The sequence below is a fragment of the Penicillium paradoxum genome (genome assembly GCF_028828445.1).
Source record: "Penicillium paradoxum strain IBT 22861 chromosome Unknown utg000007l_segment0_segment0, whole genome shotgun sequence".
In the NCBI taxonomy this organism is placed as follows: Eukaryota; Fungi; Ascomycota; class Eurotiomycetes; order Eurotiales; family Aspergillaceae; genus Penicillium; species Penicillium paradoxum.
The window spans coordinates 1,537,015-1,564,499 of NW_026643185.1; the positions used below are offsets into that span (position 1 = coordinate 1,537,015).

General features: G+C 49.2%; 9 protein-coding genes across 9 annotated transcripts; 3 read left to right on the forward strand and 6 right to left on the reverse strand.

Annotated features, from left to right (window-relative positions):
* Positions 1 to 90: 90 nt before the first annotated feature.
* Positions 91 to 1,178, reverse strand: N7457_008143 (uncharacterized protein; the record flags this gene model as incomplete). Its single annotated transcript, XM_057179186.1, has 2 exons — positions 91 to 939; positions 993 to 1,178. The coding sequence occupies 2 exons, from the start codon at positions 1,176 to 1,178 to the stop codon at positions 91 to 93; spliced, it is 1,035 nt and encodes a 344-aa protein (XP_057027572.1).
* An 802-nt stretch (positions 1,179 to 1,980) lies between these two features.
* N7457_008144 (telomere maintenance protein PBP2) lies at positions 1,981 to 3,505 on the forward strand (the record flags this gene model as incomplete). The annotated part of the gene is made up of 3 exons (XM_057179187.1): positions 1,981 to 2,478; positions 2,537 to 3,422; positions 3,483 to 3,505. 3 exons carry the CDS (start codon positions 1,981 to 1,983, stop codon positions 3,503 to 3,505), a joined length of 1,407 nt encoding a protein of 468 aa, XP_057027573.1.
* Positions 3,506 to 3,878: 373 nt separating this feature from the next.
* On the reverse strand, positions 3,879 to 4,656 carry N7457_008145 (uncharacterized protein; the record flags this gene model as incomplete). The annotated part of the gene is made up of 2 exons (XM_057179188.1): positions 3,879 to 4,375; positions 4,470 to 4,656. 2 exons carry the CDS (start codon positions 4,654 to 4,656, stop codon positions 3,879 to 3,881), a joined length of 684 nt encoding a protein of 227 aa, XP_057027574.1.
* A 458-nt stretch (positions 4,657 to 5,114) lies between these two features.
* On the reverse strand, positions 5,115 to 5,507 carry N7457_008146 (uncharacterized protein; the record flags this gene model as incomplete). Its single annotated transcript, XM_057179189.1, has 1 exon — positions 5,115 to 5,507. The coding sequence occupies one exon, from the start codon at positions 5,505 to 5,507 to the stop codon at positions 5,115 to 5,117; it is 393 nt and encodes a 130-aa protein (XP_057027575.1).
* A 730-nt stretch (positions 5,508 to 6,237) lies between these two features.
* On the reverse strand, positions 6,238 to 11,063 carry N7457_008147 (FG-nucleoporin NUP159; the record flags this gene model as incomplete). The annotated part of the gene is made up of 3 exons (XM_057179190.1): positions 6,238 to 10,178; positions 10,235 to 10,916; positions 10,977 to 11,063. 3 exons carry the CDS (start codon positions 11,061 to 11,063, stop codon positions 6,238 to 6,240), a joined length of 4,710 nt encoding a protein of 1,569 aa, XP_057027576.1.
* Positions 11,064 to 11,598: 535 nt separating this feature from the next.
* pup1 (proteasome core particle subunit beta 2) lies at positions 11,599 to 12,574 on the forward strand (the record flags this gene model as incomplete). Its single annotated transcript, XM_057179191.1, has 3 exons — positions 11,599 to 11,724; positions 11,797 to 11,844; positions 11,915 to 12,574. 3 exons carry the CDS (start codon positions 11,599 to 11,601, stop codon positions 12,572 to 12,574), a joined length of 834 nt encoding a protein of 277 aa, XP_057027577.1.
* Positions 12,575 to 12,896: 322 nt separating this feature from the next.
* On the reverse strand, positions 12,897 to 16,505 carry N7457_008149 (uncharacterized protein; the record flags this gene model as incomplete). The annotated part of the gene is made up of 4 exons (XM_057179192.1): positions 12,897 to 14,833; positions 14,892 to 15,302; positions 15,757 to 16,440; positions 16,502 to 16,505. The coding sequence occupies 4 exons, from the start codon at positions 16,503 to 16,505 to the stop codon at positions 12,897 to 12,899; spliced, it is 3,036 nt and encodes a 1,011-aa protein (XP_057027578.1).
* Positions 16,506 to 16,507: 2 nt separating this feature from the next.
* Positions 16,508 to 17,042, reverse strand: N7457_008150 (uncharacterized protein; the record flags this gene model as incomplete). The annotated part of the gene is made up of 3 exons (XM_057179193.1): positions 16,508 to 16,662; positions 16,722 to 16,791; positions 17,025 to 17,042. The coding sequence occupies 3 exons, from the start codon at positions 17,040 to 17,042 to the stop codon at positions 16,508 to 16,510; spliced, it is 243 nt and encodes an 80-aa protein (XP_057027579.1).
* Positions 17,043 to 23,971: 6,929 nt separating this feature from the next.
* Positions 23,972 to 27,007, forward strand: N7457_008151 (uncharacterized protein; the record flags this gene model as incomplete). The annotated part of the gene is made up of 4 exons (XM_057179194.1): positions 23,972 to 24,538; positions 24,590 to 24,793; positions 24,844 to 25,201; positions 25,251 to 27,007. 4 exons carry the CDS (start codon positions 23,972 to 23,974, stop codon positions 27,005 to 27,007), a joined length of 2,886 nt encoding a protein of 961 aa, XP_057027580.1.
* Positions 27,008 to 27,485: the final 478 nt, after the last annotated feature.

The window sequence follows — 27,485 nt, forward strand, 5'->3', positions numbered from 1 at the left end:
CGTTTACGACACCGAAAGGACTGAAATATAGGAAGACAGACTTCAATAATACCATCTTGTCAATGAACTGTACAAATCATTACTTTGCTATCAGAATCCTAGTGAGCGGCCAAAATCAATCAATCGAAGCCGCCGTGCGTCACGAGGATGAAACTGCGCGACTTTGGCTCTCACAAGGAACCTCGAAGACGCCGAGTCGCGTGTCAAATCGATATAGGAGTTGGCCTCCAACATAGCGTCGAGGAGATCATGCATCTCCTTTGCAGCTGCCTCCCTCTTGTTTATGGAAGATTCGTCCACGTTGCGTTTCATAAATTTATCAATCCGCTGTTGTGATCCATCCTCCGATTCCACAGGCTCTTTCTGCTTCTTAGGCTTGCCATGTGCCGTGTAACCCGCCTTCAGCGCAGCATCTGACACCTCGAACGCATCACCAACAGTCGGGCCGCCCAAATCCTCTGCAGCAAGCATTGGAGCGAGGGTCTCATCGATGAACTTGTCTAGCGAGACCTTGAGCTTCGCGGATGTGTGATCAAGCTCTTTGTTCCGCTTTTTCTGTTCACCTAGCTGCTCGCGCGCTACCTGTGAGGGAGTCTGCTCTCCCTTTCTTTCGTTTGCAGTGCGAATTCTCTTGATCCGCTCTCGAAGCCCGCTTGCGATTGATTGGGAGTCGCGCAGATTGGCTTCTTCAGTTCGCAAGCGCTCACGGTCCACAGAGAGTTGTTCGGCTGTCATTGTGACAGATACCTTATTCTCCTGGACAAGCCGTGCAGTCTCTTCAAGGGCTAGGAGTGATGGTAATACTGAGTCTGTTGCTGGGTGCTCATCATCGGTCTTGAGAAGCGAGTCATATGCTTTCTTGGCCCGTCTGGCTTGAGAGACACGGGCCCAAGTATCAGTGCCCGTTTCTGTCAGATCAAGGGAGTTAAGCTCCCGGAGCTAGTATTATGTTAGTTGAAGCATTCTGGTATATTGTATATTCTATAGCGCACCTTGTTTAGTTCATCCTGCTGGCGTTTGACTTGCTCCTGGAGTCCTTGTAGGGTTGCATCCAAGCGTCGCGTGTAGACATGCAATGTGGTTCCACTGAGGGGCTCTTTTTCTGATTCAAGCTCTGCGTCTCGCCGCTTCTCTGCAAATTTTTGGATCTTTTGCACAGTCTGATCAGAGATATCCATGCTAATTTTGGTGGGGTGACGCAGAACACAAGATATTTGCTTCTAGAAGTAACAAAAGTGACAAAAATGCTTTGGATGATAGTTCAATTGCCATTCAGGCTTGTTTCGAATGTTTGATTGAAATAATTTAGAAGCAATCAAAATATTGAACACGAGACAGGGTGCATCGCGCCCATGGCACATCCATCGCGTCAATGTCATGTGACCAGCTTGCTCGACTTCCTTCCAACTTCACCTCCTCCCCTTAATCGAGCGGATTCCATTTCATCACCTTCATCAATTCCCTTGTCCTTGCTTTCCTTCGATTTCTGTCGTACTATCGTCATCTTAGTCAACAACTCGTGGATTGCGAGTTTAGTCCACACCTTCCTCGGTTTGAGACGTTATCAGTGGCTACAGTGTGGTACAGCAGGCAACGGTTTCTGGCGCTTGATATCTTGCCTCATTTCATATCTCCCATCGCATTTCCCCAAGGACCCCACCTCCACCCTTTTCGCTTCCTTTCCATTTCAAGCATCTCGGCAAACCCCCGTGAAGCTTCCCCGGTCGTGACTGCAAAGCCCTTTGACACTTGACTCTGCACCTCTCCCGTCTTACGTCGGCACTTCCTCAGTTCCACATTTCCTTCACAACCTCTCCAATCTTGCACCAATATCCCCTTCCGATCGCCAGCACCAGCACCTTCGTGGGAAATTCTGGTGTACATAGACGATCATAAAAGAAGAAAGCAGATTTCATTCTTGACACCTTTCCGATCTTTCACTTGTAAGTGAAAATCAAACAGCAGCAGATATTATTCAAGATGTCGGCTTCTCCTTCCAACCTTCAGTCGACCAAGCGTCCTCTCGAGGACCCGTCGTCTCCTTCCGGCCCCAACGATCAGCCCGAGGCTAAGCGCCCGGCGCTGGACAAAGTAGTCAAGAGCGAGGCCGAGGCCGAGACCGATGTATCCAGCAACCAGATTCCTACTGTTGATGACACCAAGGACACCCAGGGTGATACCGTGGTTCCCGATGCGCCTAATGGCAAGGGTCTCCCTGTTGATACCCAGCCCATCCAATCAACAGCTTCCCAGGCCGACCGAGCGGGCTCTGATCAGACCCCCCAGGATGAGTCAAGCTGGGTTCATATTCGCGCTGTGATCTCTAGCCCGGAAGCAGCCACCGTCATTGGAAAGGGAGGTGAGAATGTGTCCCAGATTCGTCGTCTGTCTGGTGCGAAATGTACTGTCAGCGATTATTCTCGCGGTGCTGTGGAGCGTATCCTGACCGTTAGCGGTCCCCAGGATGCTGCTGCCAAAGTGAGTAACCATTAAATTGATTTGGTGAGAATACCCAGTTGCTAATGCAAAATCTTAGGCATTTGGTTTAATCATCCGTACACTTAACAATGAACCCCTCGAGGCCCCTTCCACTGCCCAGTCCAAGACGTACCCTTTGCGTTTGCTAATTCCTCACATTCTCATCGGCTCCATCATTGGCAAGGGTGGTAGTCGCATTCGTGAGATTCAGGAGGCCTCTGGTGCTCGCCTGAACGCTTCGGATGCTTGCCTTCCCCTGTCCACCGAACGGTCCCTCGTCATCCTCGGTGTCGCGGATGCCGTCCATATTGCTACTTACTATGTCGCTGTTACCCTGGTTGAGCAGCTTTCCGAACGTTTCGGCGGCCCCGCAGCTTCTGCATACGCCACTCGCAGCGGTGGTCCTGCCGGCGCTGTCCCCGGTGGCATGCAGGTCGTACCCTACGTTCCCCAACCCGCCGGTGGCCAATACGGCCACCCCGATACTTTCAAGCGTAATCACCCACACCCCAACCGTGCCGGCGGCGGTGCATACGGCGTTCCCTATCTCCACGGCCAGCCCGCCCCTGCTCCCGTTCCCCAGACCCCGATGCACTTCCCTGCGGCACCCCAGGCTCCCTATGGCGGTGCCGGACCCCATCAACCTGCTCCCTTTGTTGGAGGTCCTCAGCAGCCCACCCCTGGTCGTGGTCCCCCAACTGCCCCTGCCCCCGTGGGCGGTGCTATGCCCGGTCAGCCACTGACTCAACAGATTTATATCCCCAACGACATGGTCGGCGCAATCATTGGCAAGGGTGGTGCTAAAATTAACGAGATACGTCATCTGAGCGGCAGTGTCATCAAGATCAACGAGCCTCAAGAGAGCAGCAACGAGCGTCTGGTGACCATCACTGGTACGGCTGAGTGCAACCAGATGGCCCTTTATATGCTCTATTCCCGTCTTGGTTCGTACCCCCGTTCTCCCCGTAATCTTTTGTGTGTCTCAGTTCTGATCGATGAAATAGAAAGCGAAAAGCACCGGATCTAAGCCCAGTAGCTCAACCTACTACGCTTGCTACGAGAAGTCTTATTGTGGGGTTCTGCCCAAAAGTCTACGGTGGTTAATGAAGTCTTTTCTTTTCTTTTTGCTTTCTTGCACTCGATTTCTCTCGCAGTGTTAGTCCTTTGCCTTCTTACTTTCTTGTTGTATCTTATTCCAGGGCGTGTGATCTGATTGTTCTGCCTTCCTAATAACAATTCCCGCAATTATCCCTTGAATCAAGTAGCCCTTTTCCTTTCCACTGCCCTTTCTAATTATCACCGACATCCCATGATCCATGCAACACATCACCAACTACATCCACCCAAGCCCCAGCGCTAATACACGGTGCCTTTGTCTCCTTCCTACCCGCCCCTAACACCTAAATCTTTTGGAAACTAACATGCTTCATCTCCAACCCAGGCATCGGCGCCAGCATCTTCTCTCTAATGGGCGCAATACTCTCAACAAACTTTTCTGTTTCCTTGGCCTTGAGATGTGCATCTATACTATCCCAGCCCGCGGCGATCAAATGCACCATAGCGTGTCCACTAGGGCTCTTCGCATGCGGCAGCTTACTGGGCCGATCCACATGTCCCATGGACCATGACCGCAGCCCCGCTGACTGCGGCAATTGCTCAAGTAGCGTGGTGCGGAAACTAATCAAGTCCGCGTTCAGCTTCCTCGATGCCAGCACATCGAGGTCGCTCGCGAAAGGCAGCGTGCACAGCTCAGTGATCGGGTTCTTAGTTAGTGTCTCTGTGCTAGAAATTGGTGGACTCAGGGTCAAGTGAAGTGATGACACTGGCTGTGGGTTGTCTGTGTCCAGAAAGGGGTCGAGGGCTCGTATGTTTGCTGAGCTGCGGGCATCCGTCCAATCTATTAGGTTGGGTTAGACTGTAGGCCGTAGCTGGGGGTGGGTAGATTGTAGGTCCAGGGTTGCATCATGAAGTCAAGGGGAAGCTGAACGCACCTACAACCCAGACAATGGTGTTTTCGTCTTCGGATGTGCGTCCCCAAGATGAGTTCTCATGGCCGCTTTGGGTTTTGGTGGATTGGAAGACGTTCAGTAGGCCAGTGCCTTCTTCGCTAGATGGATCCTCGGGCCTGATAGAGGGCTTGACCCGGAAGAGAATGAACTGACTAACGGATTGAGGCATACTGAGTTGGTGAATATTGAGGTCGGGGAAGGAGATATCGAGATACAGATGGCTGATGTCACGGGTACATGATGTCACCGCCATACAACCCGATTAGGAAACCACCCGTCGTGTTATGCCTTCGCCATGTACCAAGCATCCCGGTAGTGCCTTCTTGTTTGGTAGTCGATTGTCTTTTGAGAACCACGGGCGACTCGAGGTAAATGGAGTCTCAACTTTACAAGCGTCCTCGAGTCGACCAAGTCCTAATGTGCTTATAAGGACTGTGCGGGGGGGCTGATACTTAGAGGCACGGTTCCCTACAAATGAAATCCTACTTCTTTTTTTGGGGATATATTTGCTCAAAATAGCCAATCTACTCATATTCTGTCGGATTTTGTACTGATTCATGTTAGGCTGAGCAAGACGGAGGCCATTATCTCCCATAGTTCGCATACTATCCACAGACCAGTAATCCATCATTCCTGTATGATGACAATTTCCTGGACTTTCTGACAGAAAATCATCTTCCGATCGATACGAAGCCTCTTAGCACGGATTTCCCCAAGCCACCAGGTTGCCAGCTTCTCAGCCCGAGCCAGGATTTCGTTTTCATTGTCCTCGGTTCTGATTAACCCAACGACGGGCACCGAAATACACATGGGTTGAAGGTAATGCTGCGCATTCGGGGCAATCGTGGCTTCGGAACTTAGAATCTGGTCAATTACAAACTCCATTAGCTTCTCGTCGTCATGGGTATACTTCATCACTGATTCAAAATCTACGGTGACCCATGAGGCTTCGTCGTCGCGGGGGTCCTCCAGGCGCGTAGAGCCCATCATTAAAGGACACCGATTGCTCGTCCGTTCCATTTTGCTGTTTTGTGGATAGTTGGGATGCCTAGTGCCTTGCTGAGTGGGTATGGTTTTGGTGTTCTGGATTGATCGGAGGAGAGTTATCATTGGCGATGCTGGTGCTGATGCTTGGTATGTATAATCTCGAGGGTATGGGCCTTTTATACGATTTACGCCGTGAGATAGAACAAGGATTTGTTTTCCCATCGCCCTTGTGGCTATCGTTGTCTTGTTTTTGTCTTTTTTGGGTCATCTTTGAGACCGGATTTAGGCATTCCATACCCAATGAGAGCATGTTCATTGCTTTTCTCTTGCTTTGTGACTTGTTCTATGTCTCCAGATGTGCTTGGATGTGTACCCTTCCTCTTTGTTTGATACAAATACCCACTAACCTCCATTACAGTGGGCTCCAGTGGCCAATGTCCCCATAGCAGTAGATCTTGATATGGCGAATATCTGAAGTAGGACACTAGCTCTTGTCGACTGCCGTACTCTCTATGTGGATAAAATGCAAGAGACAGGTCTAGGTAAGGAAATGCATGTAGATGGGAGTTACATTCAGCTAACTAAGCCACTTTTCGTGGCGCTGGACAGAAAATCCCGCTACATACATAAATGCATACCCTCAAAACTCCTTGGCCCAAATAAGACCGTCGTCCAGAAACCAATCCACGCTAGAAGCAAATCCCTCAAATCTCGGATCAGAATCTCAAAAGACCAAATGAAAGCAAATAGGAATAAAAAACTACTACCAGTCGTCGACACCGCGCACCTTTGCTGGTTTGTCCTCGAATGCTTTCTTCAAGTGGGCATGCAAGTGCTGCCGGCGCGATTTCTTCGCTTTATATTGTAACAGGTCTTCCATCGGGAGTGCAGGTTCATTGGCACCTTCCACGCTGCGGAGACGGCTTTGTCTAATTGACGCATTCATGCTGGCTCGGAAGTTGAGACCACGCGAGGCAGACTCGGGAGTGTGGTAGGCACTGTTGTCAATCGAGCCTCGCGAGCCAGGAGTCATGGGCAAACGACTGGCAATGTTCTTGCGAGGAGTAGCGAAGGGGGATCCCTCGCGGCTCGGGGGTCCTGTACTAACAATGTCAACGCCAAGCCTGCGCATCTGAGCTTCGAGAACATCGATATCTGTGCTCTTGCCCTCAGCCATGCTCATCATCGTAGCAATGGTCTTGGTGACAGCCTCAACAGTTGGGCGATTTCTGCCAGCCCCATTTGCCTGGGGCATATCGGCGATTTTGGCGCGCAGAAGAGAGACTGCTTGTTCGAGAGCGGCCATTTGGACTTGGATGTTGGTGAATGTGGTGCGCAAATCATGCTGGAGAGCACTTTGCTCGGCGGAAAGAGGCGCTTCGAGAATGGCGCCGATATCAGTGTGTGCATCGAGAGTCTTCCGGATGCTGGCAAACTGGCCTCGAAGGGTAACGACTTGCTTTGTGAGCAACTCACGGCATGCATCTAGCTTTTGATCCACTCCCTGCACTCGCTGGTTTTCCAATGATTGCGAAATCGAAGCAACCATCTCATCAAATCTCTCGATATCTCTCAAAGCCATCTTTGTGTCGAGGATATCGGCGGGCTGATCGCCGTTGAGAACCACCACCCAATCATCAATATCAGAAGGTTTCGTAGGCTGCTCGTGCAGAAGGAATCCTGCCATTGACCGAGCATTGATTCCTAATGTGTCGACCATAGAGTTGATGTCGCGATAAAGTCGCTCGACCTGGCCAGCAATTCCTGGCTTTGCGGTCTCTCCCATGTAGTTCTGGTGAGGCAAGAATGGATCAAGGGTATCGACGGGCTCAACGGGCTGAGCCAAGTCGTCACGAAGTCTATCGTCCTCGTCATCATCTGACAAAGACAAAGCATCTTCCTCCTGGCGTTGAGCTGCTGCGTGAGCGCGTGCTTGCTTCTCTTGTTCCTCACGAGCGACATCGCTGGTCTTTCTCAGGTGCCCATCACGCTTTGCAATATGGGTAAGGGATGCCTTGCGCGAGTGCAATGCACTTGTGGAGCCTTTGCGGCCTTGCGACTTCTCAGAGAACAGTACACTCTTTGGTATCCCGCCACGAACAGGGCTGGGTGACCGATAGGGCTCACGGTTACCTTGGGTGATGGGAACCGGGGGAGGAAGCAGTGGCTGTTTGGGGATCTCCCCAAAGAGTTGCCGGGGGAGACGTCCTTTCTCCTCGGCCTTTGGAGCAGGACTACTGAAAAATCCACCGGTAGAGCTTTGCTCAGACATTGCACTAAAGGAGGTCTGTGTCGATTGCCTGGCTTTGGCAGTAATCGCCTCATCATGTGTGATTTCCTCGCCGCTATCACTGAAGTCCGACTCGTCGGCGACTTCGGAATCTTCATCAGAGAGACCAGATTCATCAGACTCATCTGGAATTGGAACTTCCTCTTCAAAGGATTCCGTCTTTGGCTTCGCAAGAAAATCGGGTGGCAAAGGTGCGTCTTCGGGGATAGCTGCAGCCTCCAACTTCTTGGGTTTTGCTAGGAAATCTGGAGGAAGAGGAGCGTCGTCTGCCTCAGGCACAGACTTCTTCTGAGTGAGGAAGTCGGGAGGCAGAGGAGCATCATCCAGTTTCGGTACAGACTTCTTCTGGGTAAGGAAGTCAGGCGGCAGCGGGGCATCATCCATCTTGGGTGCTGTCTTTTTCTTCGAGAGGAAATCAGGCGGCAGCGGGGCATCATCCTCGGGTTTTGGTGAAGACTTCTTTACTTTGGTGAAATCTGGAGGAAGCGGGGCATCTTCGATAGAGCTCTTCGACACATTGGAAGAAGCAGAAGTATCACCAGGAGCATAACTAGCCTTGGTAGTAGAATCTGGTGGCAATGGTGTCTCCACGTCAATACTTGATGTCTTGGTCCAATTCTTCTTAGGCGTTTCTGTCTTATCAGACAGCACTGACAAGGGGCTAGTCACGCCCTTTTGGTCGGAAGTGGTACCGAACATCGAAAATGCTGGCTTGTTGGTACCGATCGAAGTAGTAGTCTTCGAGGTTGTCATCTTCGAACTGAACGCCGATGTAGGAGTCTGTGAATCAGGTTTGCTTGGCCCACCGAAAATCGAGAAAGTCTCCTTGTTTACAGGTTCAATGTCTTCGGAGTCATCCATTGATTCACTGGGCGACAAGCTTCCCTTGCGCGACGTTGACATCATATTGTCAAAGGAAGTACCGAATGAAAACGCCCCGGAGGATTTATCTGGCTTTGGTCCGTCATTGACAGCCGAGCCATCGCCCTTGAAGCTTGACTTGAGTTCAAAGCCACCTTTGGCAGCGCCGAAGGGATTTTGGACCTCGTTGGAAGCTGGAGGTGGGAATGAAGTTTGAGTTTGGGGTTTGGCTCCAAAGGGCGAGGCAGAGAGTTTTCCGAAACTACCTTCACCAGAAGAGGAAGCTGCAAATGGTGACCCTCTTGATTGTGTTGCCGCGAAAGGTGACTCGCCTGAAGCTTTGGCTGCGAAAGGTGACTCGCCCGATGCTTTGGCTGCGAAAGGTGACTCGCCCGATGCTTTTGCTGCAAAGGGCGACTCCCCTGGCTTTGCTGCCGCGAAGCTACCGAAGCCACCTCCACCCGAAAATGAACTAAATCCTCCACCATTGGCTACGGCGCCATTGGCTCCAAAGGGATTTGCTGGAGTGCTGGATTGTCCAAGACTAGATCCCATAGCTCCAAATCCGGATTTTCCAAACTGTACTCCGGGGGTACTGGAAGTGCCAAATGAGGCTCCTGGTTGAGATGGAGTCCCAAAAGCCGGGGCTGGGGATGATGTCTTTCCAAAGGCCGGGCTAGGGCTTCCACCTAGCCGCGATGGAGTTCCGAATGCCGGGGTACTTTGTTTTCCGAAAGCAGTGGCGCCCATGGTTGAGGCGCCCATAGCCGACGGGCTACCGAAGGCAGGAGCTGCCGCTGGCTTGCCAAAGGCTGGCTGGCCAAATGCTGACGAGCCACCGAAGCCCGACTGCCCAAATGCAGGTTGCTGTGCAGGGGCTGGGGTCGATACAGGAGTCGGAGCCTGCGGTTCAGCTTGGGGAACTTGAGTTGCCTGGCCAGATGAAACCAACCCAGAATATGGGACGTTTTGGCGAATGGAATCGGCATAAACAAACCACCACGACGAAAGAATACCGTCGTTGTTCAATAGCATAACGCCGGGCAGGGGAGTTGAGCTCTCCGCGATATCGGAACCTGGAAGCGGAGCAATGACATTTCCAGTGGCTGACAGGTTTGGCGCCAGGCCAATGACTGACGTCTCATCTCCAGATTCCTTCAACGGAACGCTGGCGCGTTTGGTGTCATCGCTGAGTTCTGTGGTCATGAACTGACCAACATGAAGCTTGGTTCTCTCATCGTTTGCCAGAGGCTGATCGGATCGCGTTATGAGTCCAAGATCAGTGGACGCAGTTGATGCGACGATCAAGACATCTTTCAAGTGGGGCTTGTAATCTCTGATTCTGATAATAAATTGGAATGAGGGGGCACGCTTTAACATGAAACCCATAGTAGAGCAGATTTCAGGCAGCTTCTGGATGAGGAATGGCGCCTGCTTGCGACGAGTAATTATATAGTATGAAGAAGGCGGGTTCATTCCCATGTCATCCTCCAAGGCATTTGGTGTATATGTCACAAAGAAAACATCGTTTTCTAGCCATGCGATAGATGAAACTGTGTAATTGTAAGCAAAAGCACGTCTCTAAGACTGAACATTGAATGAGACTTACCATGACAATCTCCCTCCAAGTCAGATGGCCGAGGGACTTCAGCCTTTTTGGTTCCATCTGGGGTCATCTGGTATCCAGTGCCATCGGCCAATCCTGCCACGAGCTGCTTTCCTTTGTTGCTCCATGAGACACAACTAACGCCATCCTTGAGAACTGGCCCATTGGGTCCAGGAAGTAGGCTTCCAGCCTTGAGATCCGCCATAAGAAGCTCGCCGTTCATAGTAACCAGTGCGACAAGTGTCGAGGAAGGATCAGGGTTTGGCGCCAGTGCTCTTAGTGACACTCCATTCGTGGGAATGGAGATTGCTGGCTGCGCATTTCCTTGCGTGAGGGAATTTGTGTCGAAGACTGAAATTGTAGGGCCATTCTCCGTGGCGAGAATCAAGCCGTCGTCGCCCGGTGTGAATGCCACATGGGTGGGACGAGAAGGAAGGGGAATTGTGGCAATTGGTTGGAATGGCTTGGTTTTTTCCATATCCTCTCCGGCAGGCGCCTCGATTGAGTTTCTGATGACTTCGGTAGTGCTGATTACGAGCGCATCAGGACCCGCGCCGACAACGAGGCCTTTGGTGTGTGCGACAGCCAGAAGAGAGGAGGTGGAAGCAGGAAGCGCGTCGTCGGGCCATGCCGTTGGAAGAAAGCGGATGTTGGCGTCGCCAGAGAGGCCCTTGAAGCCGACTTCCTATAATTGTATTAGAAATGCTGGTCACGGTGGGTGGAAGCTTGGGCGATATGAACATACATCGGTAAAGACATCGGGAAGCTCTGAACCAAGCTCCGCAGAGGCATTTCCCCCAGCGGAGTTAGAGGCACCGAAACCAAAAGCCATTCTGAGCTTTTCTGAGTTCAGCGTACCCGAAGGAGAACGTGTGCTTTCGCTTAGTGGAGAACTATGTCTGAAAGCATTAGGCGTAGGTGAGCTGGGAGGCGTAGAGAGCGAGCGACGATGGAGTGATTGGGGACTCCGGGAAAAGAGGTTGAGGGTATGCGCGAAAATCTTGAGAATCGCGCAGCTTCCCAGAAATGAGAAGGCGAGTGGAGTGCAATAAGATACGCAACGAGGATCGCCGATGCGCAAAAGGTTAGAGAGAGAAGTTCAGAGACCAAAGAGCATTGAACCCGAAAATAATGTCCGGCAAAAACACCTTGTTCATGCCTGAGCCTTCAGGCTGCAATTTAGGCAGCGGGAGCTTCGTCACTCCAAACAGCTCACTTCCTCTTCACTTCCATCCAGCTTGCTACCCCATTTGTCCATCCAACGTTCTCATTCTACCAATATTCGAAGTTTGACCTTGTGCCCTCCTATCTTTACTCTCCCCTTTGATAATTAGTTCAGCTGGTCGCGGAAAACCAGCCTTGTCACCATGCCGGGCTTCGATTTCAGCAACTACAACCGCAACGCGGCGCTTCACGCCAGGGGCGTTCCCCTTCCCAAAGCCACAAGTACCGGTACAACAATTGTGGGCTGTATCTACGATAAGGGCGTTGTGGTACGGTTTCCAGCCATACGAGGAGATCCAAAGGAGCTATGATCCAGGAGCTGACTCGAATCGCCATTACAGATTGCAGCAGATACCCGAGCCACTAGCGGTCCTATAGTTGCAGACAAGGTAAGAAGAACCCATCGAATTGTCCAAAGCCTTCTCGGTGGTATCTGACACTATCATTCTTTGTCTGCAGAACTGTGAGAAGCTACACTACATCGCACCTAAGATCTGGTGTGCCGGAGCCGGTACCGCCGCCGACACTGAATTCACCACGGCGCTCATCAGCTCCAATGTCGAACTGCACTCGCTATCAACGGGTCGCGATCCCCGCGTGATCACCTGCATGACGATGCTCAAGCAGCACCTCTTCCGGTACCAGGGCCACATTGGAGCGTACCTGGTTGTTGCAGGCGTGGACCCGACCGGTACGGGACTGTACACTGTGCACGCACACGGTTCAACAGACAAGTTGCCCTACGTGACAATGGGATCCGGATCTTTGGCTGCGATGTCAGTGTTTGAGTCCACCTGGAAACCAGACCTGGATCGACAGGGCGCCATTGACATCTGCGCTGAGGCTATCAAGGCTGGTATCTTCAACGATCTGGGCTCTGGTAGCAATGTCGACGTCTGTGTGATTGAGAAGGACCAGCCCACACAGCTGCTCCGTAACTACATGAAGCCTAACGAGCGCCCGCAGAAGGAGCGCAACTACCGCTTCCCCCGCGGTACCACTGCCTGGTTGGACCAGAGAGTTATCAGCAAAGAGGATATGAAGAAATATGTCACAATTGAGACTCTGTCGGGTGATGATAACCTGGCGACTGGGGACAGCATGGAAGTTGATACTTAGATTCTCTTGGAGATGCACTGGCCAGTGGTCTTCTTGGATTGATTTAATGCACGTACGGATTTCTTCTGTCTTCATGTTATCTGAACAATTGTACTGCGGGCAAAACCGTCGACGTAGAGTTCGTGGAGTTATGCTACAGGCTTAGAGCAGGTATGGCTAGGACAGGAAATCGGAGTTTTCAGAAACATGATATCTTCTGTGTGTACATTTTATGCTCCGCTCAAACACCCTTTGGGCAAGCTAGGTAGGGTTGAAGCATGGGTATCGTATCGCTCTATATTACAAAGTTTTGTTTGTTTAGGTGGACATCCCCTGATCCCACCTAATAGCGGTCAGATCTTGACTCGCCAATCTGGGGCAGAGCTGTGAGCTGCTCAATGACCTCGTAGCCTTCAAACTTGCCCACAATCCAAATAATGTACTCATACTGAGTAGCGGAGATACGGAGACCCTCACGACGATAACGTACAACACCAGCATGATACATTGCCCGCACGAATACTGGATCCACAGGTCCGCCATGTCTGCGAAGATATCCATAGAGCCAGTGAATCATACGGAAGGACTGGCACGGACTCAAATCCTTGCAGCAAGAAAGGGCAATCGCCAGCTGGTTGATGAGGTCTACCGCAGCATGGGGATCGGGGCATTGGCTGGTTCGTGGAGCCGGGTGATATCGTATGAGGGCTTTGTCATCGGGGTGCGGAATGGGCTGCCAGGCTTTGTGGATACTAAGCTTGAACGGGGTATTGTTGTTGAGGAGTCTGAGGATGGGCCAGATGCTCGTTGAGTCACCTGATCGAACAACGCGCAGCATCTCTTCAACTGTGGTCGGGTTTGTTAGGTCCATGCGACGGAACATTTCGTCGAATGAAGAGTGGAAAAGCTTTTGGATTCCCTTGTGGATGGATGGGATGGTCCACACTTGCGCTAAGGAAAGCTGGTTGGTTTCCAGCTGTTCGAGGGTTTTGCGTGTAGTTTTGGTGATAGAAGTTTTGCCCTTTTTGTTGAGAGCCAGGAGGAGAAGGCCGTTGTATGGAAGATCAAGGTCATGAATCTCCTGCATCAAGTCGGGGAAGAATGTTCCACTGGTGTTTTGCATCACGGTTTCGTACAGATTGAGCAATGAGCAGATTGGCCGATCCGTTAACCGTGGGCTCTGTTTGTACATGGGCCCAGTGGATCGACCAAGAGTTCGTAGAAGCCAGAGTCGTAGTACAATCTGACGTTGAGTTGAATGACTCAGGGGGGCATGCTTGATCTGTGTTCGAACACATGGTAGAGGGAAGTCAAACCAGACCTGTGACTCGGCGACGGTTGAGATGACCTCGGCCTTCGAGAGGCAATCCCGCCATCGTGCAAGTAGTTTGTTCCTGGAAACTCTGTCTGTTGAAGATGATGCCAGCGACTCTGTTACGCGAATGACACAATCCGCCGCACTGTTAACATCAAGCTGGCTGAAGATCTTGTCGGGGAAAGGCAAGCTCGTCTCTGGATCGACATCCATAGTTTCTAGCCAGGCTTGAACCAAGACAGAAGGCCACTGGCTGCGACGATCTGCGTCATGGGTTTCGATGATGATTTCCTCAGCAAAGCGAAAGCTGTGAGTGTTCAAGAGCTCTCCGAGCCACGCATCAACAATATTCATGTCCAGATCTGCGTATCCGAGGATATTACAGGACCCGATAGCTTTCCACATCGCCCGATAATGTTTCAAGAGCGCTTTTTGGTCCCACGATCCCAAGGTTTTGTTGCTTTCAACAATGATCTTCGGCAAAGCGGTGATGATCAAACAGATCTCATCGGTCGAAATCAACCCCAACTCCAGGGCGCGATTGATTGCATTCAAAACAGCGATCCGTTTGCCGCGCTTCGCTTTGGTTCGAACGAATATTTCGACAGCTGCGACGTAATTCCCCGATCCCCGAGTGTTCAAAAAAGGATCATCCAAAAATGCAATTGCTTCCGTGAGATTCGGGTCTGAGCGAGCAAGTAAGCGCTTGAAGATTTGCTGGCTGTATCGTGGCTCCCGGTGGAGATCAATTCTCAGCCGACGAGTGAAGTCCCGAGCATCTTCAATGCCCCAACTTTTCCCATCCAAAAACTTTTCCAGTATCTCTTCGCGTGTAGCCTGGTCCGCGTTGGCCGGATCATCCGAAGGAGTAGGATCAGCATGAAATTCGCTAGGTTCGGGCTGCGGATTCTGGTCGGAGAAAGAAAAGGGTAGCTCGTAAGGACCTGACGAATGATCGACCAAGGCTTCAAAAAAAGAGTTAGCAGTCACACTCACAAGCCTTTCTCATCTCGTCGGACATACTTTGGGTTTCAAACGGCGCTCTCTGCCACGGATGGTCGGTCCACTTCATGTGTTCTCTCCCATTGCGGCCAAATAGACACGCGATATCTTCAGCAGGACCTCCCCCAATGCTCGCCAAAGCAGTATTTCTCCGCTTCGCTAGGCGTCGCCGTGCCTCGAGGGGTCCAGGGACGCAGCTTCCATGGCGCCGTTGACCGTTGGCAAAGCGCCGAAACGTGGCTGCGAGTAGGTCATCGCTAATCCAGAGATGATCGAGGGTTGGTGTAGCGGGTGGCTTGAGAGCATGCCGGTAGGCATGTCTGCCGAAAGACATAGAGTGGGCTATGGCATGTGCGAGCCAATTGCTGTCATGGACTTGTCGCAAGCACTGGGGATCAACTTTCACACGGTAGGTTTCCAGGTCTTGGCGTGCTGACTAACATTTCGATAATCCTCCGGGCCGGCCAATCTGAGGGCTTCATTTCTCAGCTCTACCCATATAATCCATTGCACTTTCTCAGAGTATTCTTATTTCAAGCTCTATTTCGGCCAACATCTTCTGATACTCGTTCTTTATCATTATTGCTGTATAGACTCTAACATATCATGTTCTGAGTCGGTTCAGTCAGAAGGCCTCGCTAGCTGAATACAATCGCACCTTTATTATACGCGAATAGATTTCTATAGAAGATGAAGGCACAAAAAATAAACAACGGGATCTTAATAACAACGCCAATGCAATGCATTCAGGACTTTGCTTTGAAATGGTATCACATGCAAATCATCTCGGAGAGAACATAATGAAACGGTGTGATAAAACGTAAGACGGTCATGACGAGAAGAGCGGGGAATAAAAAAAGGACTCAGGAAGCAGTTTCACCCTCACCCGGGTAGGGCTTCCTTCCTGTCACCACATAAAATTCCATATATGCATGCACACTTCGATCCTGTATACTCTTTCTCACATCAACAAGGAAGACTTCAATCTCAGGTTTCGACCATCCGAGGGCAAGAAACGGTTTATATGACCACCCCGACAAAGCAGCAAGCCAATTGCTTTCGTTCCAAGCACCAAGGGTCCTTAGCTTCTCGTCTTGTGGCCAAGTATTTACGGGGATTTTTGAGACATGTTGCTCAACGTCAACGAACCCTACATCTTTCATCCACTGTGCGATTCGGTGCGCGATCCGAAATTGCCTTGGTGGATGAGTATCACGGCTGGAGCGTATGCTAAGGTCCACCCAATCATGGAGAGCAAATTCACTGTATCCACCGTCTGGATGTTCTGGGGGCATGGTACCATCGTCGCATTTTGGTTTGGGGTCTAGCTCATGACATTCCATGTAGGCGCCTGGTTTTAGGTGCTTGAAGGCCTGTCGTAATAGACGTTTGAAAGATGGCATGGCTCCAGTCATGTGGCCGATATGCATGAAATCGAAGTGGTCAGAGTCCCATAACCACTCTTCTTCTGTGGCATCATCGACCAGAAAATGGACGTTAGGGGGGACCTCTGTCGGTTGTACTGGAGATAGATCCGTGCCTGTGATTTCGGCATTCGGGAAAAGAGCCGCTGCAGGAGGATAGTTTAGATGGTAAGACAATAGCATTAAAACTGGAATGGGTGAACGTACACATCTCTATTGGCCATATCCCTGAGCCAGTGCCAATATCAAGTATCTTTTTGGGTCCTGGAGGGGGACATGGAATAACTTCCCGTCCGTCGCCATTTTGAACATGTGGTGTTGCATATCAAGGCGATCCAATTCCCTTTCATCATTGGGGTATACATAGGCTATTTATTAAATTAGCCATGTTGTGCAAAGTCGAATAGACCGGCATCTGCAAACATACCTCCCTCGTGGTACCTGTGATACCTTCTTCCATTCTCGACAGGATAATCGGTTACACTCTCAGTCAATGACTGTGTGTCACTGTCACGAAGTTGTCAGTTACATTACTTTTTGATATAACAGAATAATAACAAGCAACAGGTCAGGGGATATAGTCCTACCATTCAGTGCGAGGTATCTGCATGATATACGTTAGCAACGAGGCTAGATATACCTCTATGGGTAGATGGTTGAATGGAGAAGGAAAAGTAATAACAACAGACTCCTAAGATGGGGCCACAGTCTATAAGTAAAATAAGCTTACCGGAGGTCTGGCACCCATGATCACCACGTTCCCATCCAGCGGGATCAGTAGCGGTGGATGTGCACGCTATACCAACACTAATGCGGGGGTAGTAGGAGCAGTCAGGCGATGCCAAATCGGGAAGAAGTCCGTGGTATTGGAGGAATTAATATGGAGGGAGGACCCAAAAAATTTTTTTTTTATATGGGGCTTCCAAGCAATGGGAGTCGAGTTCTGCAGGGTGGACGGCGGGGGAGTAACACTGAGTTGAAGTGGGATAAGAGACTAAGCTCGCAATACTCCATTACACATATTATACAACAAAAGCTGTCTTCAGACTGAGGTCAATTCAGACATGACTGGAAGGGAGACAATCAATAATGACAAAATCAAGAGACAGAGAGCCCGGTAGCTTGGATTAAGTTGTCATCTGAAGGGCGGGAGGACAGTCCCGACAACTATAAATCAGCGTATAAGATCAACAGTTGTGATTCTCAAAATCAAAAACAGAATCAGTCAAGTGGAGCTCGCGAGGTTTACTTGGTTCGTGCCGTACAAAGCTGGGTGGATAACTGGTTAAAAAAAAAAAAAAAACTACGGAGTAAAGTGTATGAAAGTGAGCCGGGCACTTCGAGCGTCAAATTACATGGTTAGCGGGCATGATACCCACATACGCTGTAATCTCCCTGTTTTCGCAAGTAAATCTTAAATTTTCTCGTCGAGGCGATTGGACAGAATTGATATATGATGATTTTTTTATATTTTCTAACCCATTTTATTGTCGTCATTTGTGCTTTTCAGTGACCCAGCACACAAATATGATATTTTTCTTCACCTTTTTGATGGAACGACAGCGTCCAACCTATTTCACAGCGACTGTACCTTTCGATAGTACTCCATACTTTCCAAGACTCTTTCTCCGATGATCGTCGAATTAGTTCCCTAGCGTGAGACCCTGAATATTACATATTATGCATAGGGAGGTATCTCGGAAGTTACCTCAGAACATCGTACCTTTGTTTCGATCCTTACGATTCAACCATGGAAAGCCCTCAACTGGTTGGACTCGATCAACCAATAGAGATCGGTCCCGTGTAGCTGGGAATGGAACATGCACCCGGACTAGCCACGGGCCGCTTCAACCTTTGTCCTGGGATTTTCCCTTGAGATTGCGCCGGATCAGCAGAATTGAAAATTCCCTGTGCAGAAGACCTCCTACAGGATAATTCAAAGCCCCCCCCCCTCCCCAATTGCGTCGAATCCGTTTGTTCTTTTTGTTTCTTTACTTTACAAATCTCACAAGTCTTGCGGAGAAAAATTCACAGCAGCGGTTCGGCTAGATCACAATGTGGGTTCTAGACTGGGAACCCTCAGCCCCGCAGACGTGGAGCTGTCGGGGGTTTCCTCTGAATTCATACAATTCTACGGAGTACTCCATACTCCGTACATGACCGTACAACCTAAGTACGAAGTACAGCTGCCCGCATGTACTGCGTACTTCGTACGTACATAATAGTTCTCGCGCCAAGATATGCACTGTCCCTACCTAGGTAGATTTAATTGCGTTTGTTCAAATGAGACTTCGTTTTCCTTTGTATTTTTCTTTTTCTTTCCTTCCTTTTTTCATAATTTCGGAAGATTAAAAGATCAAACCCTATCTTCTAAGGTTATTTCGGTGAACTCTACCGGGTTATTCGCCTTTCTCTGTCTCTCATGCATGACGACTCGAATCCTTATTGTTAGACTGTTGCGGTGGGAAAGCGGAGATGAGCCGTCAGAAATAGCGTGACGAGGGGGCTGGAAGCCTGGGCTTACTCCCCCAATTTGCTCCAAAGGAGGGGCAAGGGCATCTAAAGGACCACTACGGAGTGTGGATTATCCACTAGTTTCCGGTATCCTGGATCACCTCGTTGATTCACCCTTTTTTCTTACCTTTTTTTTTTGGCTAATTCTTTCCGATGACGTCTGAAATTCCCCGCGACTGTGCGAAGTACTGTACCTAGGTATACGTCCAAAACTTCTAGACCGTGTAATCTTCCGTCATCGCTCTCGGGCAAATGTCGATCAAACCTTCTCAACTACGATGCACTGCGTACAACGTATAGCGTCGAGGGAGACAACAAGCGTGTTCCACAATCCTAATTGCTAAAGGTTACAACCTTGGCTATTCGAAGAACAGCAAATTGCTCCTTTCAGAGGTGTCAAATCCTTGTACCCGAGGTACACCGAGATCCATGAAGAAGAAGCCGGGAAGAAGTACCTACATACAGGTACATGTACCTAATCACCATACATGTACGAACTAGAGATTGTTGTGTTTACCTACGTAATGGGATAGAACGAGAAACATGAAACGTGTAGGGAGTAAGCCTCGGGGATAGAACCCAACGATAGCATCCCTGCAGTCATCCCCGAAAAAAATGATCTCGCTTCCATAGAGTCGGGTTCCCATCTGAAGGGAACTCCTAGGCTTAATTGTAAACTTGGCGAGCACCTTGACTCGAACCGGAGTTGGGGGATCTCGAACTTGCCCAATCGACCCCTACCTCGCCTTCCCGCCTTCTTCAATTCCATAAACTGGGTGGAAAATAAGCGAATTACACAGAGTAAGCAACACCAAAAATCAGCTAGAATGGGGCCCAATGCCTTTTCCACCTCCCATCTATCGTGCCCAGCCAGAATATACACCGCCATGAAAGAAAATGTATTGGTGGGAAGACCGAAGACTAGGCACCTCGTTGAACTTGCATTGATTATGATGTGGTGAAAAAAGGCATTAGATGACTAGGCTCCTATCGAAAATCAGTATCAGAAAACAGAAGACAAAATCAACTGGTGGCGTTAGCTCCATATGTAAGTATTGACTGAATATCTGGAGCTACGTCAGAATGCATACCTAATGCGATGATGAATTAGAGGGTCCCCGGGAGCTAACAACATCAATAGAGACTCTATAAGTTTCGAGCCATAAGGTCTTAGAACAATATGAAGACAGTATGATAGCAACGTGCACATACGGTAGCAACTGTAGCTGGTGATAGGAAGATTCACCGCTGATTTCTCTCACCCCACCGTCCTATTCTTACCTGGGTACCATTTATACCATATAGGCTACATATGCATGATTTGACGAGCTGAAATGTAAGAATCAGCTCTAAACCGAGAGTTCAAATTTCCCATAGGCTTTATTGATTTCTATTGATGAAGCTTGACTTATGTCATAAGACTTGATGAAGAGATTGCATCCAGTGGGGATCGAAAAGAACACTCACATATCTCAATATCAGCTCATGGGATGTACATGCATACGCTCTAATTTTTGCTAACAAACTCGTCGAGCACCATCTATCTTAGTGAAGAAAAATTACCAAGTAATGATTTCACCAGAATCACCTCGAGTCGGGTGCGAGTCAAGATTATATAATCTCATGGGCAGCCGGGCCGGGCTCGGGCACGCCGCGGGCCGGCCGCCCCAGGGGGTTGAACCCGTGGACCCGTGGAGATCCTCTAGGCAGCCTGGCACCGGGCACCTGGCCACCCGTGGACGTGGACAGCCCTAGTACCCACCATCAGTACTGGATGTCACTTCCAACTTGGGAAAGTGTGCGGGTGCCCATACAGTCGAATCTCCGGTTACTGCGGAATATGTAATATTCACATCCAATCAATTTGTTTACTGAAACCCAATAAATGCAGGTTTGAGGTCGGATGCCGAGAGATGCTAGAGCAATGGCTGACCAAGAGTGGCAATTTTCTCACAGATAAACCTTCGAGAAAGAATCTTCTTTTCGGGTTGAGCTTAAAACAAGTCTAGGGATCTTGGTGAGAAACCAATCAAATGGTTACATGTATGTTTTGTGATACATGATTTCATCTCTATAATACTACCCAACATTCACTCCCTCCATGGAGACTTTTGAAGGTTAGCCTGGATTGAAGGTGACTCACGTTCAGGTGCCAAAAGCAGTGTTACTAAGTCAGTCCTACAGAGCATATCAATGACAGCCTGGACCCTAGCGGAAGTGGCAAATAAAGAATCTCTGGTATTTTGATACGTGCGATCAAACTTGGAAACTGGCCCGGACCCGGTGACTAGGAAAGTTGTTGGGTTCCATCGTGTCGGTAACGCCGGCGCCGGAGCCAATTTTGAGACCCGACCACACCTTTGATCCTGGACTTCTCCGTCAGGCTTGCTTCACGCATTGCCTATGTCACGGTTTTTCTTGACCAACCGATTGTCTGTTATACTATGTGAATCAAGGTTTGGTTTTGTTTTTAGCGAGCTCCAACCACCTACGGCGTCATTATTACTCCGCAGCGGGGTAGTTCGGTGGTGGAGACAGCCCTTGGCAAGCTGTCTCTTTTGAGGCCCTTGCTTTAGTCGCGTCTATCATCCGGGAAACCCCCGTGTATGCGAGATTTGTACACGGTTGTACTGATGCAGCTAGATTGATATAGCATTGAAAATTACGAGAAGTCCCTGCTACATATCACGGACTCCGAATGTGGCGCGGATGTTACCTTCGATGCCAAGGTTGTGGCGGTCAATTAATTAGCAGTCAGATTCGAGTTCAAAAGAAGCAATGATATCCTGGAATTGCTATATCTCTTGTTTGATCCATCTAGTACGTAGTGCGCGGACTGTGCAACGGAAGCTTCAGCCAGCCAATCTGTATTGGATTCGGGGAAGAAGGAAGAAGAGAGAAAGAAAAGGACAGACGTGTTAAGCACATTTGTCCAGCGAGAATCGCCCTGAGCCGCACCTTGCTCCCATTTTCGGTAGCACAACGTATACCAACTACATGTACTGCGGCCCGGTTCTATTGTTGACCACTCAGCTATGTATTGGCCGATATAGGGAAAGTTTGTTGGCAGCACTTCAGGCTCAACTACGGAGTACTCCGTGAGACATGCAACATACATATGACTTGCTGTCCTTGACAAATTGTACATTAACCCGACACCCACCTCACGCCCTTTGTTTAATGTACCTGATGCTACGTGTCTTGCATATAAAACATTTGCCTGTTAGTGGAAGGGCAGACCGCTCGAGTAATTTTCCAAAAAAAAAAAAATTCTCCACAGATGATCTTGCTGGATATCATTGGCTGCGGGTGAAGTAGACTAGTCTGTCCGCCATGATGATGGGTTCTTGGAACGGCCTGCCCAGCACCACAGCAAAACAATGATACGAAACTAACCAGAATGGAAGACAAGGAACAAAATACCCTTGCCATCTTTCTTGGCCCAAGAACCAAATCCCAACGGATTAAATACCGCGAACCCTTGTTGGGCGCGTAAATATGTGCGGGGTGAAGTACCGTCTAAGTATGCACAGACATGATCGGCTGAAGAGATCCACAAAGTACAATCCACAATCTCGGCGAAAAAAACTCGTTCTGATATTTATCCAGAATAAAAGGAAATTTGAAAGGACCCATATGTCGCTTAGAAAAAGTTTAAAGGATTTGGAATTTGAACCGCAAATCATTTGTCCAAATCTGAAATTGACTGGGCCTCAGTGTGGGCTAGAGGCCCAATCGCACGGCTCAGGGCTAAAGAAGATGAAGACCAGACAACTATCAGATGCAAGCGAAGTGTAGATCATGCACGCTCACACTTGGTCTGGAGAGGAAGATCATCAGAAGCCCCCCATCCACCAATGAAGTTCCGGTAACAAAAATGATCAAGGTATCGCCATTGTTCTTTTTCCCTTTGCGGTTTGGTCTTCTACAAGAGCCATGGCATCCTGGGAAGAAAATTGTTTTCGGTCACGCTCTAGAGTGGGCTTTTCTGGCCCCCCAAGGCAGCCTAAGGCATCTCCACTGATGTGGCATTGTTTACCATTGGCTAAAACTTGCTCGTCCTATAGCACACATGCCAATCTCCGAGGTAGCAATAAAGAACAGCTCAAGTGTGCGCTGGATCCAGTATTCGTGTTTGGTCGGTGTGAGTATCGCGGCCTGGAATCTGGCTAGCCATTGCGTTTAAACGAGATACGTACGGATATAATAGAGTGCACTAGGTCCTATGCAGAGTTTTCACGAACGCGTATTTCTTGGCATTCCCAATGTTCGGAATCCTGTCATGTTTCAGGGAGACACAATGGGTTGTCTCAGTCACGAAAGAGTTTCACTGTTTATAGATGTCGGACGGAGTAGACATCTCAAGCTTTAGTCTCAATACTAGAACGATTGCTAGGCATTCGTACGCTTCATGAGTCAATGATACTGCGTAGGACATCTTCAGTACTCGCATGGTCATTTTTATAACCTCTCGAGCTGGTTGCACATTTGGGATTTACTCTCCAACTACGCTGTACATACCCCGTACATGCCCTTGGCTAAAATTATACGATGTATCACTTCATTTATACTAAGCTACGCTGTTTGGATTATCAGGCTGTGTTCTATACTTGATATTAGATGGTGGATCCCATATGATCACAGGTTGTGGTCGAAAAATGATGTAAACAAGATGCTTTAAGCGATTATATATAGTTGGGCTGTCGGAGGATTTGTTTTGCGTGATGCGTCGTCAAAGTGGGAATTGATGTATACAACTAAAAAATCGAATAGTAAGAACACTAACCAGTATGCTATTGAAAGTGCCTAGGCAGGCGATATACAGGGCTGATTGCAGAGAGGTTCCAAATGGATTAACTTCCCGATTAGGTTATATTGATAGCGAACCGGATAAACTAAACCCCGATATGACGCACCTTCTGATTTCGATGACCAGATATGCAGTGCGTTCATAAAGCGTTGGTGACAGCCTTTCTTTATTCTGCAAATATCACATTGAAGCGATAGTGAATAGTTGGCTTTTTTCCCTTGATGTTTTATCTCAGCAACCTTTTGAGGCAGGCGGGCACTGACACGCCACTCTGCTTGCTGACGCGCGACGCGTAGAGCCTCATCAGAGGAAAAGCTACTGCGTAATTTCAGTTCTTTATCACCCGACGCAAAATGAAGCGCCAACTTCCAGCTCGCTCATTGAAGAGCCAGGCAGTCCCCACCCGCCAGTCAAAACGCCAGAGATTGACAGACGCCCATGCTCCAGATGTTTACCAAGAAATGTTGGAAGAGGCTGAAGCCCGAGACCCCGAGCAGTTTGCCTCGGACAGACCAATTAAAAGGCGCAAGACTGGAGATATGAAAGCCATCCCTATCGATGCGGGTTCTCCGGGACAAGCACACCGGCATGCAGAAGCAAACAAACTCGACATCCAGCAAATGCAAACTGTGTATGATTCATCGACATCAGAAGAGTCAGATGTTGAGTGGGAAGATGTCGAAATCCTGCAACCAGCCCAGTCGTTCCTCAAAGGACAATCTGCCTTTCAGGGTGATGACGGGATGCTCCAGATCACATTGGAGCAAGAACCCGACAAGCGCAAAAAGGCTATCCAAAGAAGGAAGCCTTTGACTGGAGCCGAGAGAAAAATAAGATTAGATGTGCATAAGGCTCATATTCTTTGCCTTCTTGGTCACATTCGGTTGCGTAATATGTGGTGCAATGACGAGGAATTACAGGTGCGCAGTGGCCTACTGGGCGTTTCATTTCTGAATCTCACAATATCGTAGGAATTTCTGAAGAAGATGCTACCAAGGAAAGTGATTGCTCTTCTGCACCCCGATGAGAACAAACCACAATATAGCAGATCTACCACGTTCATGGACGGTCTTAACCAGGCCGGAGATGCTTTCACACGCAGATTTCAGGTTACCAAAGCGGGAATGAAACGAGCTCATTGGGCTGAGCACGAGACCCAACTGAAGCAGAAAATGGTATGTCCCACTAAAACCTTTCGCCGACGACTATTCTGATGGATATATAGGAATCAATTATGTCGAACGCTGAAGTCTTTTTATCCAAAGGAGATTTTCGAACCCAGGCAAAGACAATGCAAGGCTCTCGAGACTTCGGAGCTCAGCTCTTCTGTGCACTACTGCGGTCTGTAGCTGTGGAAGCAAGGCTTGTATGCTCATTGCAACCTTTGCCATTCTCTGGTACTGTTAAAGACATGTCGCCATCTAAACCAAAGCCTGAATACATTGTCATATCCTCAGACGAACCTGGATCTTCAACAGATGACAACCGTAAGGCCGGGAAATCAGCTGTGGCTTCAAGGATTCGACGGATCGGACAGCCTAAATTCACTCCTTCCCGTCCCCCTCAGCCAAAATCCCATCCAGGTATGTGGCTTTCGGCGATCATTGGCTTAATTCCAACTAACTTTCTTAGCTCGCCATTCGATATCACAAGAATCGTCGTTTCCGGTTTTCTGGGTGGAAGCTTTCAACGAAGCTGCGCAAAAATGGGTTCCAATCGATCCCGTTGTCACAAAATCTCTTGCCAAGCCTTCGAAATTTGAACCACCTGCGAGTGATTTATATAACTCGATGAATTATGTGATAGGGTTTGAAAACGACACCTCCGCGAGGGATATTACTCGACGTTATGTGAAGGCATTCAACGCGAAAACGCGGAAACTCCGCGTGGAAACTACACGGGATGGCGAGAACTGGTGGAAAAATGTGTCGAAGGCTTATGAAAAGCCCTTCTTCGAAGATCGAGATGTGACAGAAATTAGCGAACTTACATCCAAATCAGCAGCTGAGCCCATGCCACGGAACATACAGGACTTCAAGGACCATCCTGTCTATGCGCTTGAGCGACATATTCGTCGTAATCAAGTGATTCATCCCAAACGAGTCATTGGACACGTTAGTTTGGGAAGCAGCACGGTACGGAGTGAGACATCAGAACCTGTCTATCGTCGATCCGACATACATATTGTGAGAAGCTCTGATAGATGGTATCGCCTTGGACGGGATGTCAAAGTCGGCGAGCAGCCTCTCAAACGTATTGCTGCAAGTCGAAAGAAGGGCGGTGTATTCAGCGACGATGAAGACGAAAACGAGCCCGCAGAGACCACACTATACGCGGAGTTCCAGACGGAACTCTACGTTCCACCGCCGGTGGTACAGGGCAGAATCCCGAAGAATGCATATGGCAACCTTGATGTCTACGTCCCCAGTATGGTTCCGCCAGGTGGAGTTCACATCAAGCGGCCGGAGGCAGTTCGGGCTGCTCGCATCCTTGGTATTGACTATGCCGATGCAGTCACTGGATTTGACTTCAGAGGCCGACATGGAACGGCTGTAATCAGAGGTATTGTCATCGCAGCCGAGTACCAGGAAGCATTGGAAGAAGTTTTGAGGGGTCTTGAAGATGAGAGACAACATGCTGCACTGGCAGCGAGAACCGCGGAGACTCTCCGGTTCTGGCGTCTCTTTCTGACGAAGCTCAGAATTGCAGAAAGAGTTAAGGAATATGTAGGCGAAGAAGAAGAAGGCGAAAGAGAAGAAAAAGAGGCTGAAGATATCGAAAACGAAATGGATGCTGAGGAGGCTGGTGGTGGTTTCTTTCCTGAACCAGGGCAACCGACCAACAGCCCTTCTCCAGAAATGCTCGGAAAGCACAAATTTGTACATGGTCATGATTCCCCCAAAGATTATGGCCAAAGAGGACTGGTATCGGCACTAGACGAAGAGGATTATGCTCTTGGAGGTGGATTCTTGCCTGACGAAAATGATTCACCTTCGGACTCAGGAGAACCCCTAAAGCCAGCGCCCTTGGCCATAAACCAGCCATTGATTCCACAAAGCGCTACCAAGGGAAAGGAATCAACGATGCCTCGATACTCACTAGTTGTTGTCCCTAGTCAATGCTCAAATCCAATCCCGACATATATCCCCCAAGGACTTGCAGGGTCATCTGAGAATGCTCCTATCGCAGTGGATTCATCTACACATGATGGCTCCAAACCTGCGAGTGTTGTCACCATCTCTCGACCAGCGTCTCCATCCCAGGACCAACTCCAGCCAATGGCACCCAATTATGGTTCTGACAGTGAGATCGAAAAAGGATCTTTGCTCTCAGAGGATCCTGACGATGAAGACGCGATTCCGGAATGGCTCATGTTCGATGAGGACTGAGGACTACATTTTTTAAACCAGAGAATTACATGCCACATAACTATGTTGATCATCAAATATTGAAATGAAATGATTAGAATTTGTGGGTTTCCATTTTGCATCACCACCACCCAATGTGACTATTAGATACTCTGTCTTCCCTATAGGTCCTTAAGGCTTATATAGCAGTTTAGGGCAGCCCTTTACAACAGCCCGGCCGGGCTAGCTCAATCGGTAGAGCGTAAGACTCTTAATCTTAAGGCTGCGGGTTCGACCCCCGCGTTCGGCTATTCCTAAAAACAAACCTCAAGATTTCTTTTTTGCCGGTTGATCTATCTATCCGACAGATCCAAAAAAGACAAACGCATTCTGCTTCTTTTTGTCGAATGCAGCTTGCCGACTTCATTGTTCATGCAGGGAACCTTGAGGGACGCACGGACCAAGTCGATATTAGCGACGCGTCGATACGATCTGCCTCAGGCACCGGTTGCCTAACGTC